The sequence below is a fragment of the Mobula hypostoma genome, chromosome 31 (genome assembly GCF_963921235.1).
Source record: "Mobula hypostoma chromosome 31, sMobHyp1.1, whole genome shotgun sequence".
In the NCBI taxonomy this organism is placed as follows: Eukaryota; Metazoa; Chordata; class Chondrichthyes; order Myliobatiformes; family Myliobatidae; genus Mobula; species Mobula hypostoma.
The window spans coordinates 2,720,514-2,740,571 of NC_086127.1; the positions used below are offsets into that span (position 1 = coordinate 2,720,514).

Here is a 20,058-nt window from a genome sequence, read left to right on the forward strand (position 1 = left end):
GTCCTGACGAAGGGTCTCGGCCTGAAACGTCGACTGCGCCTCTTCCTATAGATGCTGCCTGGCCTGCTGCGTTCACCAGCAACTTTGATGTGTATAACCTGGCTTGAGTCGGATTTCCCTGCGGATAATACTTATTTGTCTGGACAAAAATTGGGCAAATGACAAATGGTAAATTTCCTCACAATGGTGTTTACGCCAAACTTGATTCAACGGACATTCTACCCTTTTCATACAACGCATATTTTTGCATGCAACAATCAATTAGTTTAATGTAGAAGGTGCGTCCCTGGGTCAGTGTGACATTCTGTGAAAAGAATCTTGCTATCTAAATCTTTAATCATCTTTTCGGGTCATTGGTAGCGGTAAAATCGTTAGAAATTCCGACATGTATGAGGTGATTATAATGCACTGAAGCATACGGTTTATAGAAGAAAAATAATATAAATATCATCAAAACATCACGGAGTAAACAATGGCTACAATTAACACAACAGAAGATAAAGTAAACAATGTAAGACATTCCTACCCATATCTTTCCCCATTTGTGTTCCCCTTTTACTGATAAGAATATGGGTATCTTGGAAATGGGGGAAGACTGAAGGGGATTTTCCCCAAAAAGTAGAACAAAAGGGCGGGCAGTCTATTTTCTAGTATCTTAAGTCGAGGTATATTCTGCTTTGTCTGTACAGAGAGACATCAGGATTAATCGCCACACTTTGAAGTCCGCTACACACGTTAACAGCTGTTTCCGAAAAATAAAACAGTTGGTTATCTTTTTAGCTTTCACATGGAAAGAGTTACGCTCATGGAACTCGCGCAGAGTCAATAATATGCCCTCCCGATACAGGTGAAATGATATTTCCAAAATTAGTGAGCATGGCAATGAATGACTGAGCACGTAGGTCATTCCTTCGTTTGGGATTAGAAACAAAATCAGGATACTCTATACAGATATTCATTCTATTTCGAAATAATTGCATAACAATATTGTAAGTGGAAGAAGCACTAAACCGAGTAATCTACATAACTTTCACAAAATCTGCAATTTACCTTTATTAAGGTTTTGTTCTGCCGGTATAGACATAGGGATAGGCCATTTCGTAACCAAACACAACCGCAGATAAGGCAACTTTCAGTAAAATGAGGTAACTTAAGGTAACGTGAACAATGCACTGACATTTTATCTGCTGAGATGCTTACATGTCACCTGGTTCTTTGCAACCACGGTATAGTTTGATAAGAAGTCTGCAAGATATTCTCAGCCAGGGTTAGAAAAATATCCGGGCACATTATGATAGCAGTAATGGTTGTTATTACTATTTCTGGGAACGATATGACAGCAGGAAAGTTTATTACATTGCTATGTCCGGATTGGATCGATAGGTTGTGCATGAATGCAAATTGCAAAGTAAGCTATAACCTGCTCCTCATCACGTAGGGTTGGAGTCGGTAACCATAGCGGACTGCAGTTTGGATCTTTTGAATTGTGTTCCTTTCCCTTGTTTTCGACGTTATTTCAGCGTTTCATTTTAATTTGTTGATTATCTTGAATGTTGCCAATCTTTACGTTTACTAGATTATGAAGACGTTCCTGAATATCAGATTAAGTTCCATCTCGCTGGCTTCTTACCTCGTTCTTGTTTAGTCCAAATGAAGGCTCTGGCATGAAAAGTCGACCCTTCATTGCCCTTCATAGCTGCCGCCTGACTAGCGAGATCCTTCCTTATTTTGCGTTTGTTGATTTATATTTCGAACACCTGCAGAACATCTTCTGTTGACTACTAAATCATCTAGATGTGTGTGGCAATCGGTACCTTGTCCCTTACAGGCCCGTTTACCAGGCTGATCATCTGTCCTCATTCTGTGATTACAGTTAAAACATTCAACTCAGTTTCATCCTTTGAAGTATTTTGTTCAAAATCTCGAGAGCGAATCAGTCTGAAAAGAACATAAAAACCTAATTAACGAATGCCTACAAGTAGAATTTTCTGACCCATATGCAGAAACATTGTTGCGTTTTGTATCAAATAAATATTTACGTGTACGAATTTATACAATAACGAATTATTGCTTTGCGAGTTAAGAAGGCATTAATTTTATATTACTTCTTAATATGAAACAAGAGAATCTTTTCTTTTCACGGGCCATGAGACTGAATAAGAAACAAATAAAGAATAAAGCGGAACGTACCTGATTTTCTTCTTCAGATCACTGCTTTGTATAACATTATGCAGCATGTGATCGGTGAGTCGGTTGGCCTCCTCCTCTTGCTCTGTGGAATTGCTCAGGTCCAGCCTCGTCAGTGAACGATTTCTAGCGAGCGTTGAGAACAAACCTTCCAGACAGTCATCTGTGAGCTTGTTGGATTTAAGCCTGCAATGCAAGTGAAATATTATAGTAAGCACTGTTACCCAGTCTTATCTTGTAAGTATGGAAGTTACTGCTCTGGTCCTCAAGACTGCTCGCTGTTGAACATGGTTATAAGTGATCCATCAGGGTACAAATTTCTCCGCTGTGCCATGTGTCTGGTAGCTTCCGCGAATTAAGCGAGTTCTGAATGACGGATATATCATTTCGCTCCTACTTTCGTTACAACCCTAAGGTACAAACCTTGGGTGTACTGAAATATGCCTTCCTTTCAACACGTGAACATTTGGATTATCTGACTAGGATTTTAGAAGAATCCTCCCTGCTATAGAAATCAGCTCAATTGCTATCTTTGCTGTCTTTGTACTGTCCACCAAGGAGAAGGCCGATGTAAAGGCGATGTCAAGTTGGTGTTTTTTTTTGTTTGCAATTTATCTTTCTTTGCATATTGGTTGTTTGTCAATCTCCGTTTATGTGTAGTTTTTCATTGATTCAATTGTATTTCCTTGTTGTACTGTGAATACAGGCAAGAAAGAAAAAAAAACAAGATATCATGTGGTGACTGATACGTACGTACTTCGGTAATGAACTTATTCTGAACCTGAACTTTTGCCATTTCTTGCTTACTTGTTATTAACATCATCGCTCAATAAATTTCTCTAACACACGTGAGGTGTATTCTTCCTCCTGATGTATCCAGAGAATTTCTTACTCTTACTATTCTTCTGATGTTACGGCCATGTTTATTCTGATTTTCCTGCCTTCCCATCGGACTTTTAGTCTATTGTTGGTAAGCCCTAAAAAAAAGTCCGGCCCAGTACTCTGTCCTACCACCAGTCTTGTCGCTTGATATATTCTACTTTTAAATTTAACACGTTCCCATCTTCCTTTGTCAACTACAGGGTGTGCTTCCTTCTTTTTGAAACAGTATTTCAATTTGAGATTAATTATTTTAGAGTGTTATTGTCAGCTGGTTTGAATACCTGCCATTGCAAAAACTTTTAATCAAAGAATTAAAATTCGGAGGCAGTAGCATTTCTTCAAAGCTATAAATTCATATTTTTTTCCGCTACCACATGGTTAAGGGCTCTCTGGAGATAACACATAAGGTCAGATGTGACTCTGGTTGTGTAGTTTAATTCACATCAATGGAATGGTACACTCTCACTGCCAGTAACACGTATCCTCACTGTTACTGCGGACCATCCACATTGCAGCCTAACTCTATTAATCTGTCGCTGCTCATCGACTGACTGGTCTCTTGGGTTTGTTTCTGCAGTCTATCTCAGAAACCCCATTCATACGCCAATATAATTGCTCTTGTTGAATGTGAAAGAAGAGGTTGTATCTTAACAATGTGGATTGAATTCTGTCATATTGTGGTCCCTACCTGCCATGGTTTGCTTAACGACAGGGTCTCTTATTAGTCCTCCCTCGTGAATGATGACGAAATATAAAGCAAATTTTCTCTGCATACATTCTAAAATACGCTGTTCGAAGTATGATTGTTCTATTTCCCTGTAATATGTTTGTCAATTCAGCATTACTATCTGATGTCAGCTGTATCTCATCTCATTTCTCTTGACTAATCAAGCATCCCGTCCCTAGAGACAGTGCACCCCCCCTCCCAACTTACTTAAAGAACATGGCTGCAATGATGTTTAAGCATTTTCCGGGTCTACTGGTTCACGCAAGTCTCAGGTGAAGCCCCTCCCAACGGAGAGACGCTGGTATCAGTCCCATGTCTTGTATCACATTTCCACTGCATCCCTGTTTAATCCTCTCATCCTGTCTCTATATAGACTCTGCTTGATTGCATGGTAATTTTCATCTCTCACACACACACACACACACACACACACACACACACACACACACACACTGGTAGCTGGTAAGAGAATCCAAGTCTTGTATACAGAACTCACAGCTTAGATTGCATTAGTATGTCTGAACGCAGAAACACAATTGATAAATGGCAACTGAATGCTTACAGAGTTAGACCCTGATGTATACTCACTCCAGTATTTGCACGTTGCAATCACTTCTCTTCAGAACTTCAGAAATAAACTTCACCCCAGCATCTCTCAGGTCATTTCCATTGAGTCTAAACATGCAGAATAGAAGCCGGATGATGCAACACAGATTTGCACAATTAGTCAACGTGTTCGACTTGTTTCTCGCAAAGATACAGAAAGCGTGAATCAAAATTAACTATGTTTTGTTTTTGGCAGTTTTATTATTGATTATGTGTGCAAATAAAGCTATGGAGATATTTTGCAGCTCAATTGATTAATTTTGTAGTTTTAGTTGTAAAATGTAAATTATGCATAAAGTATTTAATGCATTTTAGTACACTGATATTTCTGAATCAAGGGAATTTTCAAAGCTATTGGGTTTGCTCTCTATCCAACTTTATTCCCCGAAGAGAAGAGCGTTGGTGCCGACAGTAGTGGTTTGCATCCTAACTGAATTTGATCAAATACTGAGTTACCGAGAGCAAATCAGAAACTTAAAGAGCTGTCGATTATTGCAGCAAGAAGCCGTTCTGCCCCAATTAGTTGTTTCGGACAACCTTTTGAATACCTGCGACTGCCAAAACTTTTAATCAAGGAGCTAAAATTCGGAGGCAATAGCATTTCCTCAAAGCTCCTAAGGGCTCTCTGGAGATAACGCACAAGGTCAGTTGTGATACTAGTTGTGTAGATTAAGTCACATCAATGGAATGTTACATCCTCACTACCAGTAACTCGGATCCAGAGTGTTAGTGCGGACCATCCACTTTGCAATGTAACTATATTAATCTGTCGCTATTCATCGACTTGTTTTTGCAGTCCATCTTCGAAACTCAATTCATACGCCAATACAATCGCTCTTGTTGAATGTGAAAGCAGGGTTTGTATCTTAACATTGCATATTGAATTCTATCATATTGTGGTCACTACCTGCCATGGGTTGCTTAATGACAAGGTATCTTATTATTTCTTCTTCGTAAATGATGACAAAGCTAAATCAATATGTTCCAAAATATTCTCTCCGAAGTACGTTTGTTCCATTTTAATGTAATATGATTGTCAATTCAACATTACTATGTGATGTCAGCTGTATCTCATCTCATTTCCCTTGACTAATTAAGCATCCCGTTCTTGGGGACCGTGCCCCCTACCCCTATTTACTTTAAGGAGGTGCCTGCAATTAATTTAAAGCGTTCCCCAGGTTACTGGCTCACGCATCTCACAGGGGAAGCCCGTTCTAACGGAAAGGCGCTGGTTTCAGTGCCCCATGTCTCGGATAGCATTTCTACTACATCCCTGTTTAATCATCTCACCCTGTCACACACGCATACACAGAGGCACACACTTTTACACACAACGCCCACCCATCTGCTCGCACACCGAATAGACGGTACCATACAAATAAACATAAATAACGGAGGTCCGGTATATAGACAGGCATGCGCAATCACACACACACACACACTAGTAAAGCATAGACGTACACACACACACACACACACACACACACATTGCAAACACAGGACTACACATCAGAGCCTCACACACACAAAACACACCGCACACCACACGAGGCATAAAACAAGCGGCAGAAGGAAGCGTATAAACATAAACGACTATTGATGCAAAAGTATAGAAAGTCAATTGCCCACGAACGTACACACACACACACACACACACACACACACACGCACACACCCGGTAGCAGTTAAAAGATTCCAAGTCTGCCTGTAATGGTATACAGAACTCACAGTTTAGACAGTATCTGGATTGCATTAGTATATCTAAACGCAGAAACACAATTGTTAAATAGCAACTGACTGCTTACAGAGTAATACCCTGATGTATACTCACTCGAGTCTTTGCACATTGCAATCGCTTCTCTTCAGAACTTCAGAAAGAAACTTCACCCCAGCATCTTTCAGATCATTTCCATTGAGTCTAAACATGCAGAGGCCGGAGTATGCAATACAGATTTTCACTGTTAGTCAACGTGTTCGATTTGTTTCTCGCAAAGATACAGAAAGCATGAATCAAACTTAACTATCCTTTGTTATTGGTAGTTTCATTATTGATTATCTATTCAAATAAAGCTATGCGGATGTTTGGAACCTCAATTGATAAATTTTGTAATTTGGTTGTAAAACGCAAATGATACATGAAGTTTTTAATGCATTTTAGTACACTGATATTTCTGAATCAAGGTATTTTTCAAAGTCAATGGGCTTGCACTCTATCCATCATTATTCCGAGAGGGGAAGAGAGTTAGTGCCGACAGCGGAGGTTTGCATCCTAACTCAAATTGATGAAATACTGAGTTACCGAGAGCAAATCAGAAACGTATAAATCGATTATTTCAGCACGAATATAAGCCTTTCTGCCCCATTTAGTCCCTGCGCAACAAGGTGTGCATCCGATTTCGTACCATTCGCCCGCTCCTGGGTCATGCAATCTGTACATTCTTATCCATGAACTGACAGAAATATATTTTAATTGCTGTTGTTACTTACTCTGAACCCATCCCTTTGAGGCTCTTTCTATATACTCAATAACCTGACATCCTTCTAATTCTTTTCCCACCTACTTTATATCTATGACATCTAGTTTTAGTTCCCTCTTCCTGAGAAAATAAGGTTTGCATTCACATCTCTGTACTTCTCACAATTTAATTTGGACATTCCTTCGTATTTCATACGAAAATGAATAATGTCCGAATTTCGCCGGCGTTTACCCATAACTAAGCACTGCCAATTTTGACAACAAAGGGAAAAAGCAATTTGGAAAGTTGCATATTTTCTTGGTTGCTCACTGTGATGGTTTGAATGAGTGTCCATGTATATAGAATTTCTTCATTCATATTTGAAATTGGAAAACTATTGCAAAGAAGTACTATAAGTGCATTGCTGCCATTAAACATGTCTGCATCGAGGCTGAGAAAAAATCATAACTTTTTATGTAATTCTTTGATGCAGGCTTGGAAAGATCTTAGTTAGGCATGAGAGCAAAGGATGACAGATATTGAAATGTTACTTTTGCCTCTGAAGAATGCACTGGAAGACACTCACACATACACCCACTGCCACTTTATTAGGTACAGGAGTGGAACCCGGAGTTTTCTGCTGTCGCAGTCGATCCAATTCAAGATTCGACGTGCTTTGTGTTTCGAAATATTGTTCTGCACACAACTGCCTATTCGAGTTACCGTCTCCTTCCTGTCAGCTGGAACCACCCTAACCATCCTTCCCGGACCTCTCTCATTAACAAGGTGTTCTCACCAACAAAACTGACACTCGCTGGTTGCTTTATTTTAACTTTGTTTTTGCACCATTCTCTGTAACTCCGGAGAGGTGCATATAAATTTCAGAAGGCCCTGAAATACACCAACCTGATAGTAGCTCAAATCGGCAGATGCAGAACAAACGATATAAAGGCAATTCAAATATTGTTCCCTTTTAATGCATGACCTGAATGTTTGAGTATTTCGCATACATAAACTCAAATAACAATACTTCGAGCGGTGAATATCCCTTTCCTGACAATGGAAAAAGAAAGCGGCTTGCGAGACAGACGGAAGTGAATCAGGGAGAGTCACTTTGACTGAATAGATACAGCATGTATTATTTATTTTTTTAATTGAATACTTCTCTGCTTTTGTTTCTAATGATACGTGGGGTGATTGAAATTTCGAGGCCAAATGCAGAAGGAGTCAATTATAGAAAACCTAGCACATATGCTTTTCAACATAGTCCCCTCCTATATTAATATACTTAGTCCAGCTGTCGTACAGCATAATTTTTAGAACTCGGCGGGTGGACCTCCACAAAGTGGTCCACAGCAGAGCTGAATTGATAAAGTCGTGGCCTACGGTAGAAGGAGATGAGTTATTAGCTCTCCTTACATGCACGTACAGTTCAACACTTTAAGTGATTATGCAGAAAGTTTGAAGTTAATAACTTATCTCCCTCTACCTCAGGCCACGGAATTATCAATCACCCCTGCTGTGGACCACTTTCTGGAAGTCCAAGAAGCCGATTTCTACAAAGAAGGCATCAGTATGCTCCACGACCGTTGGACTAAGTGTGGAGATGTAGCACGGGGCTATGTTGAGAAATAAATGTGCTATGTTTTCTAAAATTGACTCCTTCTACCTTAGGTCACGATTTTATCAATCACCCCTCGTAGTTTAGCGGTTAACGCAAGTTTTTACTTTTCGGGACATCAGAGCTGGGAGTCTGCAAGGATCTTATATCCAAATGGGATTCCTTCAGGTGCTCCGGCTTTCTTCTGCTGTCCAGTGATCGCCCGCTTAGTGGATTAACTCGTCATTGTAAATTGCCTTTTGATTAGGGTGTTGCTAAATACGTGGCCTGCTGGACGGCGAGTTTCATTGGGGGGACGGGTCTATTCCTCGCTATGCCTCTAAATAAATATATTTACAGTGTTTGGCAAATTACCTGAGAATTTCACATTTGTGGAGAACGGGTTCCAGTTGTTGGATTCCTTCCAGTTGTAAATGGCATGAATTGAGATCCATTTCTGTAACTCTTTCAGAGCAGGTTAATGTGCTGGATATCACCGTGCAGTCGGAAGGTCTGAGAACGCATTGATTAAACTTTATTGCCGGTATCGCTGTCAAGATATTCTTCGTTAGTTGCATGTCTCCAAATTCGAATAGAAAGTGTAAAATGTTTAAGAAGGTGTTCTGGGTATACGTTCCCTCCAGATTCTCGATGCGCCTTTTGATCGTTTCTGACAACCAATCGGAGATGCGCAGTGATACATCAGAAGTAAATTTGCCCAGTAGCCCCTCTAGAAGATCATTTGATTTCCCTGAACAAAGGCCGACAAGAAAACGTGAAAATATAACCCATCTGTCATCGCTGGACATGAACTTCTCGTCTAATGTTCTTTGCAATTCAATTCCTGGGGTACGTAGTCGTTTACTAACTGCAGCAACGAAGTCCTGAATAAAGGAATGCGCGAATTTATAGAGAGAAGCAGTCCTATCACTGTCCTGAACTTGATACATAAATGTTGACGCAAGATTGGGAAGATATAAATTCAGATCACTTAATTTGTCCGATTTAAACGAAAACTGTTTTTTACCAATTCCCGTATAGGCTAACTCGCCCAGTTTGCAGAAGCTATTTCGGGAGGTTTTCACATTATAACCAGCCCTCTCCAGAAGGAGTGCAAAAAAGCTGGAGAACACCAAAGAGTTGTGTATGACACACGTTGAACTCTCTCCTTGTATTTGTTGTGACTTCAGTGAGGAACAGAGAGCCGAACAGAATAAAGGGTTACGGCACATGTTGCGCAATATGTCACTCTGTAGAATGAGAGTGATCACATATTCTGCTTGTAACCCATCTCGAAAATAACGATTAAAATATTGTTTTACTTGATCAGCGGTGAACCCGATGATTTGGAATGTTGAATCTATCGGTGCCTCGAGCAGAGTCTCGAGGTTCCACGGCCGGGTTGTGATCAGCAACGAGCATCCCTTCAGCAAGTCTCCCTGCAAGAGGGAATGTACAATATCGGACACTAAACAAACAGATTGCGGTTCCAAGCACTTTTGCTGTGGGTTCTCTTTCTTCACCTCGTCCTGATAATAACCGATTCCCTCAAATCGATCAAAATCGTCAAGTATAAACAATATATTATTAGTTTCTTCCCACAGGTTTTCGAGATTACTTCTGAAGTGAGGATAGGCATCAAGGATCAACGTGTTTAAATTCGTTTTACGTTTGATTGCATTTAATTTTCGAACTGGGAAATAGAAGACAAACTTAAATTGTTTGTACATAGTCCCCGTGGACCAGTCGTGGATGACTTTCTGTACCATGGTGCTTTTCCCAGTCCCAGCAGCCCCGCATACCACAGTGATTGTCGTATTGTTTGTCAAGGATTTGCCACTTCTGAACAATTGATGGAACTCAACTTGAATATTTTGCTCAATTTTTTCCTGCATCACATTGTCTTCAATAAACAACCGCTCCCGTGCTGTGGCAATAACGCATAAATCAATGTAGAAATCATCAAAGTTTCGTGTCACAGTTAATATGCTTCGTTCATTCTCCGTGCCTTTCCAATGCTTATTCTGATCTCGAAGGTGACACTTGTGCAACTGTTCAACATCTTCAATATGGAACCAAGAGAAAAAGAAAAACAATTATTCGGGTTTCTTTCAACAGAAAATATGTAATATTTCAACTAAATATCCGGAACGCACGAGAAAGAATAAAATCAACAGAACACTCTGAAGTTGGGCACAAACGTGTTGCAGTTCGTTGTCCGTATATCGGATAGTCTGGAAAACCGTCATATAAAACATTGCATGGGCGTTTAAATCGAATGTTATTCAAGGGATCTCGATGGTCCTTATGAAATTGTTATGACTTGCCGTAAGTAACCGGGATATGTGACATCACAGAGAAAACTTCTGTCATTGGGGTTTGGGCTTCAGTGCCTCTGTTGGGAAAAAGCCAGATGTTCTATTTACTCAGTGAAATGCTTTCACTCGATATGATTCCCACCCATTGACCTACAAGATGTGGAAACAAAATGGAAGTTGCGGAATCGTTAATCTGGAGCAGCAAATTGAAAGCTCGAGGAGTTCATGGGTAGAGTGACATCACTGGGGGAAATTCACATTCGACACTTCGTTTCGAGACGATCTTGACTCGTGGATAGGGAAGCGTCAGCATAAAGATAGAAGAGGAAGAGGAAATAAGAAAAATCAACGGTGAATAGAGATGGAGGAGGAAACAGCGATAATGGCGACAGAGAAAGGATGTGATTGGTTGAGTGAACAAAATACTCCAGTTTCAAGACTACAATTGGAAAGATAGATATGTTGACACAGAAAGGAGATGGGGTATTCTGATGGGAACAGCTTAATGAGTTTGAGTATTGTGTGCATCTACTATGGATCGAAAGGGCCACAGAGAATTTAATATTTTCTTTTACGTTATGAGATTACGACAGTTGTGTTGTACCTTCTCTCGACTGCCAATGCCAAAACTCGCGGGAAAAAAAAACAAAAAACAAACAAACAACAACACAAGGAAAATATCATTAAGTCCTGCATTGGTTGCTCCTGCTGAAAACATCAGTACAACAGAATGGAATAGCAAAATGTACACTTTGTTATTTTTGCTCTCAAGTTCCTTGTCAATACCTTGGAATTGCTCCTGATCTACAAGTGAGTCTTGGCGAAAGTCTTGAGGACCATTGGCACTCCCTGGAAGTTCTGGAGGGAAAATGGAAATGCAATTTGTATAGAATAATACAAGATGTACCAGCTAGAAGAGTTGTTTTATTTTTTTTTGAGTTACAGTACATGAAGGAAAACCAGCTGCCAATGCAAATCATCTTTGCACTAACGTCACCTGTCACCTGCCTGTGAGAATTTTTTAGAGGGATGTCGATGCGCTCGTTTGAACGTCCGGCAGAGCAGTGATTACAAGTGGTGCTTATTTAATTATGCACCGTTTGTTCTCGCAGATGGCATTCGGCACCCAAAGTAAGCAAACGTTTTTCTACTCATGGATGCACCAATATCGAATTAACGAAATAAACGCCCAGAGCAAGTGAGAAATATGTCTTCAATATCTCTTTGAGAATCTGTTCGACATGTTGCAAAGACATTTCAGTTAAGAACTATTGAGAAGCTGCGTGCCTCACATGGTTTTAGTATGATTAATATCTCAGTTACTTTATTCGTTGGTGGATGTGTGTGTGTGTGTGTGTGTGTGTGTGTGTGTGTGTGTGTGTGTGTTAGACGCAGCAGAGAATGAGATTATGTAGATAATCCCACATTATTCCCACAGCCCGCCCACATTAATCCCTATCACGTTCAAAACAGCGGAACCCTAGGATACTGATCTGCCAGTCCTGCCACTACTCTCACTGTATTATCAATACCTCCCATATCGTATTCTCATCTGCTGATCCATGCCCTGTGCTCATTATATTCCTACGATCCAACTTGCATTGAAATATAATCACTCTGGACATTAGTCACACAGTGATCAACCTTTTGATACCTGAATTTGTCTGAAGCTGAGCAACATCTGGTTACAATCAATTCCATTTTCATATTCGGTATTGGAATGTTAATCTGGAGGAACACCGCGAGATTATCGTCTTCTTTATGGCTATACCTACTTGATATGTCAGTCTCATTGAATTGTTGACATGTATTAATTTGTTCTACGGAACTCGTCAGTGCCCTGCCCTGGTTGGTCCTACCGAGATGTGATACCTCCCATTTGTCTGCGATGAATTCCATCTGTCATGTTTAGCATTTTTTTTTCCAGCTGGTAAAGATTCAACTACATGATCGGATAGTCTTCCTCCCTGTCCACAACACCCCCTAATCTTAGTGTCACCTGAAAATTTGTTGATCCAGTTAACACGTTATCATTTGACAAAGATGGCAAACCGATCGGCACAGCAGTCCCCTAGTCACAGTCCTCCAGTCAGAGTGGCAAAGACCTACTACTGCTGTCTGTCTTCTCCTACAAGGTATTATCTAATGCAGTTAACTACATCATGTTGAACGCCGAACGACTGAGACCGCTTGACCAGCTTACTAATGTCCGTATGGATAACATTCACTGCATTGGCTTCATCAACATTCCTGGGAACTCCTTAAAACACTCATTAGGATTGTTTGGACATGAACCACCACACATTAAGTCATGCTGAGTATCGCGAATCAGTCCCTGTTTCTATATCTCTTCTGGGAAAGGTATGACCTGCATGGAAGGGATGGGTTACATCAGAACCCGAAGGGATCCAATATCTTTGCGGCAGGTTTGCAAAAGTTGTTCATGTGGGTTCAAATTAATTTGGCAGGGGTACGGGTACAGGTGTTATAGTTCCTTTCCAAACAGATGCCATGTGCAGTGAGACTACTAGCAAAATAGAGGCTAATGATCGGGCAAAATTGCTCACAACAGGCTGAGTTGCAACGAAATGCTGTACACAATCGAAAAGAGTGAACACCGTACTGAAGGTGTCATACTTGAATCCAAGCAGTACACGGAATAAGGTCGATGGACAGTTAGATTTGCATCATTGGATCATGGCTGAAGATAGATTAGAGTTGGGAGCTTAATGTTCAAGGATGCACATTGTATCGAAAGAACAGGCACAAATGCAGAGGGGGCAGTGTTGTTCTATTAGAAAAAAAATAACATCAAATCATTCGAAAGAGGTCAAAAGGTGTTCATTCGCAAAGGGTCAGAAGGTGTTGAATCATTGTCTATCGATCTAAATAACTACAAGGTTAAAAATACACTGATGGGAGTTATATACAGACATCCAAACAAGAGTAGGGATGTTATCTCCAAATTAAAACGGATATAAAAAATGCTACTAAAAGGAGAATGTTACAATAGTCATGTGGGTAGATTAGGAAAATCAAGTTCGTGCTGGATTCCAAGGTAGAGTATTCCTGCAATGATAACGACATAAGTATCTTACAGCAGCTCGGCTTGAGCGCATCAGGGGATCAGCTGTCTGCATTCGACGTTGTGTAATGAACTGCAATTGACGAGAGAGCTGAAGGTAAAATAACCCTTGAAGCAAATGATCGTAGTATGATAGTATAAACCTTGAAGTTTGAGAAGGAGTAGGTAAAATCAGGTGTGTCACTATTAAAGAGGAGTGAAGGCAAGTAGAGAGGCATGGACAGGAGTTTGCCAGAATTGACTGGATCGATACAGTATATTTATATATACATATTATTTCTTTACATTTTATTTGTTTACATAATAATGAGGAAGATGTATCCTGAAGGCAAAATGACACAGCCGTGGAGAACAAGAGATATCAATGTCAACATAAAGGCCCAAAAGGAAGACAAAGATTAGAATAAAAATATTGGGAGGTTAAAGGATAGGGAAGCGTTATAAAGAAATAGAAGGTTTAAAAAACCATGCTTCACTGAAAGTTTGAAGCAATTTGGTATGTCAACAAAAACACTCAAAACCTTCAATAGATGTACCGTGGTTAGCATTTTGACAGGCTACTTCACTGTCTTGATTACTGCACTGGACCGAAAGAAGCTGCAGAGGGTCGTAGTCGGCTCCATTTGAAGTAGCCTACCAAGTACCCAGGACCTCTTCAAGGATGGGGTCTTTGAAAGGCAGCGTTCGTTGTTAAGGACCTCCAGCAATCAGGGCATGCCCTTTTCTCACTGTTACCATCAGGTAGGAGCTACTGAAACCTGAAGGCGGATACTCAGCAATTCAGGAACAACTTGTTTCCCCTCTACCATCCGATTTTTAACTGGACATTGAACCGATGAACACTACCTCACTTTTTAAATATATATTATTCTTGTTTGTTTATTTATTTGCTTATGTATTTATTTATGCATAAATAGATGTTTATACATTTATAATTGACCTATTTGATTGGTATTATTATTATTATTCGTCTTCTCTATTATGTATCGCATTGAATTGCTGCTGGCAAGTTAAGAAATTTCACGATACATCAATGATAATAAACCTGATAAAGTTTCTGATTCTGTTTCTAAGGAGTCATTTGGAAGGCAAAGATGGAGTACCAAATTAAGCTAGCATAGAATATTAACGAGGATACCAAAAGCTTCTTTAGATACATAGTGTTAAAGAGAGTCGAGAATGGATATCGACCGCTGGAAACCATTGCCGGAGAGATAGTAATGCAGAGTCAAGGAAATGGAAGTCGAATAAGAAGTATTTTCCTCACTCTGGAGGATAGAAGTTTCAACTGTGAGGGCATTGAAATGTGTGAAGTTACCGTGACTAGTGGGGTACCGCAAGGCTCAGTGCTGGGACCCCAGTTGTTTACAATATATATTAATGACTTGGACGAGGGAATTAAATGCAGCATCTCCAAGTTTGCGGATGACACGAAGCTGGGCGGCATTGTTAGCTGTGAGGAGGATGCTAAGAGGATGCAGGGTGACTTGGATAGGTTGAGTGAGTGGGCAAATTCATGGCAGATGCAATTTAATGTGAATAAATGTGAAGTTATTCACTTTGGTGGCAAAAATAGGAAAACAGATTATTATCTGAATGGTGACCGATTAGGAAAAGGGAAGGTGCAACGAGACCTGGGTGTCATTATACACCAGTCATTGAAAGTGGGCATGCAGGTACAGCAGGCGGTGAAAAAGGCGAATGGTATGCTGGCATTTATAGCGAGAGGATTCGAGTACAGGAGCAGGGAGGTACTACTGCAGTTGTACAAGGCCTTGGTGAGACCACACCTGGAGTATTGTGTGCAGTTTTGGTCCCCTAATCTGAGGAAAGACATCTTTGCCACAGAGGGAGTACAAAGAAGGTTCACCAGATTGATTCCTGGGATGGCAGGACTTTCATATGAAGAAAGACTGGATGAACTGGGCTTGTACTCGTTGGAATTTAGAAGATTGAGGGGGGATCTGATTGAAACGTATAAGATCCTAAAGGGATTGGACAGGCTAGATGCAGGAAGATTGTTCCCGATGTTGGGGAAGTCCAGAACGAGGGGTCACAGTTTGAGGATAGAAGGGAAGCCTTTTAGGACCGAGATTAGGAAAAACTTCTTCACACAGAGAGTGGTGAATCTGTGGAATTCTCTGCCACAGGAAACAGTTGAGGCCAGTTCGTTGGCTATATTTAAGAGGGAGTTCGATATGGCCCTTGTGGCTACGGGGGTCAGGGGGTATGGAGGGAAGGCTGGGGCGGGGTTCTGAGTTGGATGATCAGCCATGATCATAATAAATGGCGGTGCAGGCTCGAAGGGCCGAATGGCCTACTCCTGCATCTATTTTCTATGTTTCTATGTTTCTAAAACTGGAGAGGGGGTTCTTGGGGAACTGAAAGGTATGAAGTCAGTTAAATCACCTGGACCAGGTGGTGTACACTCCAGTGTTCTGAAAGAGGTAGCTGAAGAGACCGGGGATCCATCAGTAAGACTTTTTCAAGAATCATCAGGTTTTGTAATGTTACAGAAGTTTAGGAATTTGCATATGTTACTCTACTGTACAAGAAGGGAGCGAGGCTAAATAGAGGAAATTATAGGCCAGTTCGTCTGACCTCAGATGTTGGTAAGATGTTGGAATAGATGTTTAAGGATCTGCTATTAGGAGGCACGTGATTAAAATAGGTCGTAGGCAGCATGGTTACCTCAAGCAGAAGTCCTGCCTGACAAATCCTCTGGAATTCTTTGAAGAAATAACAAACAGACTAGAAAAAGGAGAATTGGTGGATGTTATCTGCGTGGATTTTCATAAGGCATTTGACAAGGGTGCACACATGAGGCTGCTTAACAGACTAGGAGCCCATGATATTGCAGGCAAGATTCATTTTCGTTTCATTTTTAAAACGTTTTATTAATTATTATTGAACATTGACAAAAAAAACATTAAAATACAATATGTCAATATGTATAAAAAGATGTCAAACTATTAGCCAATCTAAACAGTATATCAATAATAATAATAAGAAAAAGCAAATTGTTAAAGCTAAAAAATGTCGGACCTGAAAATATTGCAAAAAGTGTGAGTGTGAAAGAGAGTATTTAGTTACTTATTTCCCAAGGGACATCAATCGGCCTTCTTGAAACAGATCCATAAAGGAATAAATTCCTTTATTCCTCCAAAGAGAAAACATAGGATCACTAAGTGAAGGTTTAAATGAATAGTTTCTGTAAATTAAACTAAGAATGTTACTTTTCTGAAGAATAAAAAAAAACTTTTGAAACTGGTACCAAATTCGTAAGGACTGCTTAATCATAGGATGCATATTTAAAACAGAAATTTTGGCTCGTTGTACAGGTAAAGAAGTTCCTAATAACGAACATAAGTAAAATTGTTTCACAACTTTCAATTCCACATCAACCCACCGTGGTCATTCATTTTTATTGGTCCATTATAACCAAGAACACGCATAGCGTACATCAACCGCCCAATAATACATTCTTAAATTAAACAAAGCAAGACCTCCAAACTTTCTTTAATTTTTGTAAATTATATTTTCCAATTCTTGGTCTTTAATTATTCCAAACAAAAGATGAAATAATAGAGTAAACCTGATTAACAAACTTCCTAGTTAAAAAACGGAATATTTTGAAATACATATAAAAATGTTGGGAAAATAATCATTTTAACAGCATGAATTCGACCAACTAACAAAAGTGTAAGAGGATTCCATCTAGAAAAGAATTGCTTCATAAAATCCACTAAGGGGACTAAATTGGCTCTATAAAGGTCTCCATAATATTTAGTTATGATAATACCTAAATATTTCAAATAATCCGTAACTTTAAAAGGAATGTCATCATATATAGAAGCAGAATCATTTAAAGGAAATAATTCACTTTTATGCAGGTTTAATTATATCCTGAAAACTCTCCAAATTCATATAATAATTTCAATAAACTAGGTTTCGATTCTTCAGAAATCGAAACATAAACTAATAGATCATTAGCAAAAAGGAGATCTTATGAATTCCTATTTATGGAAATTCCTTGAATAACTTTAGCTTCACGAACTGCAATAGCCAAAGGTTCCAGCACCAAATTAAGTAGCCAAAGACTTAATGAACATCCTTTTCTCGTACCCCGCGAAAGTTGAAAAAATGGGGGATCTATAGTTATTGGTAATCACAGTGGAAATAGGGCTTTCATATATCATTCTAATCCACTTATTAAAATTAGTACCAAAGCTAAATGTATCTAAAACGTTAAATAAATATTTCTGTTCAACTCTATAAAATGCCATTTTAGCATCAAGCGTGACAACATATTGGGGAGTTTTCGAGAGAGGTGAGTATATAACTTTTAACAGTCTCCGAGTGTGAGAAAAAGAATAACGGCCTTTTATAAAACCTGCCTGGTTCTGAGAAATAATTTTGCCTAGTATATGCTTCAACCAATTAGCCATTATTTTTGAAAGAATTTTAGCATCTACTTTTAATAATGAGATATGTCTATATGAAGCACGATCTGTAGGGTCTTTATTTTTCTTAAGAATTAAGGAAAGAGAAGCTTCAAAAAAGGTAGAGGGTAACTCCCCTAACAAAAAAAAAAAGAATCTTTAAGCATTTCCAACAGATAAGGAGTAAACAATTTTTTTTAAATAAAATCCTACAAGAAAAACATCCAGTCCAGGAGCTTTACCAGACTGCATGAAAAAATAGCTTTCTGAATTTCTCTACCAGTAAAGGAAGTATCAAGAATTTGTTGATCTTCAACAGATATTCTAGAAAAATCAATCTTTTTTGTAAAAAGGCAATAATTTTAGAAGGATCAGCTGGAAACTGAGATTTATAGAGTTCACTGTAATAGTTTTGAAAAATAAATATTAATATCTTCATCACTACAAGCTAAACTACCATCTCCCTTACGAATTTTTAAAATTTGTCTTTTAGCTCTAACTGCTTTTTGTTGGGATGCTAATTGCCTATTACTTTTATCTCCAAACACATAAATTGACGTTTTTAATTTAAGCAAATTTCTTTCAATGTTAGAAGTTAATATTAAATTATATTGTGATTGAATTTCAACCCTTTCTTTAAATAAATCAATATCAGGAGAGATTGTATAAGTGTTATCCGCATATTTAATTTGTTTTAAAATCTTATCTAACTCTATTTTTTGTCTGTTTCTTAAGCTTAGTCAAATAGATTATCTGACCTTACAAATACGATGTAAACGTATTCCATATAATCAATTTCGACACATCTCCCGTATTATTAAAAAGAAAAAAACTCTATTTGAATCTATAAATTTAACAAAGTCCGAGCTTTGTAATAAGTTTTCTGGTAAACGCCAGGGCAAGTTTATATTACCAACAACATTCATTTTAAAAGTTAAGCTTAAAGGTGCATGATCCGAGACAGCGAGAGCATCATATTCATATTTCTGGACTTTGGACATAAATCGGAAATCAGCTATAAAATAATCAATTCTCGTATGTGTTCTATGGACATGTGAATAAAAGGTATAATCTCTATCATTGGGATGTAGATTTCTCCAAATTTCCATCAATTCCATAGTCAATTAAAAAGGAAGTAATATGTGATGCTGAGCAACTCCAATTGGTGAACAACACCAATCTTCTTGAGGTATTACATAGAAACCTCATTAAAATTTATCAAATGTTGAAAGGCCTCAGCAGAGTGGATGTGGAGAGGATGTTTCCTATGGTAGGGGAGTCTAAGACCAGAGAACAGAAGTGAGGAATTAAGGCAGAAGTTGATAGATTCTTGATTGGTCAGGGAATAAAGGGATATGGGGAGAAGGCAGGAGATTGGAGCCGAGAGGGAAATGGATCAGTCATGACAAAATGGCAGAGCAGACTCGAAAGGCCAAATGGCATAATTCTGCTCCTAGTTCCTAGCAGTGCCTAAATGTATTTACTAACTCGGAAGCTGTTGATGGGTTGAAATCTTATCAATCAATTAAAATAATTAAAAATCTACCGTTGGTATCTGAGACGATGTCTTCTTGAATAAACAAAATATTATATTTAATAAAAATAGATACTTCCTTTGTTTTATGTTGAAAAGTAGCATGGCATTGAAGACCCTTCCGCGTTTTAAAAAATCTATTTCAAATGGCCCGAGAACCGGCCGAATCCAAACCACAATGACTGCTCCGATGAGAGACAACAAGGCTCCATGACGCCGAG

The 20,058-nt window shown here is 39.0% G+C and overlaps 1 protein-coding gene across 2 annotated transcripts in view; it reads right to left on the minus strand.

The window, feature by feature from the left end:
* Window positions 1-465: 465 nt before the first annotated feature.
* Window positions 466-20,058, minus strand: part of LOC134339906 (NACHT, LRR and PYD domains-containing protein 14-like) — a 73,114-nt gene continuing 53,521 nt past the window's right edge. For both annotated transcript variants that reach the window (XM_063036687.1, XM_063036686.1), the window contains exons 7-12: window positions 11,563-11,634; window positions 8,834-10,520; window positions 6,234-6,320; window positions 4,385-4,471; window positions 2,191-2,373; window positions 466-1,938 (exon numbers count right to left, since the gene is read on the minus strand). In XM_063036687.1, coding sequence (XP_062892757.1) covers window positions 1,857-1,938; window positions 2,191-2,373; window positions 4,385-4,471; window positions 6,234-6,320; window positions 8,834-10,520; window positions 11,563-11,634 — 2,198 coding nt within the window. In that variant the 3' untranslated portion in view covers window positions 466-1,856. The remainder of the gene's footprint in view (window positions 1,939-2,190; window positions 2,374-4,384; window positions 4,472-6,233; window positions 6,321-8,833; window positions 10,521-11,562; window positions 11,635-20,058) is intronic.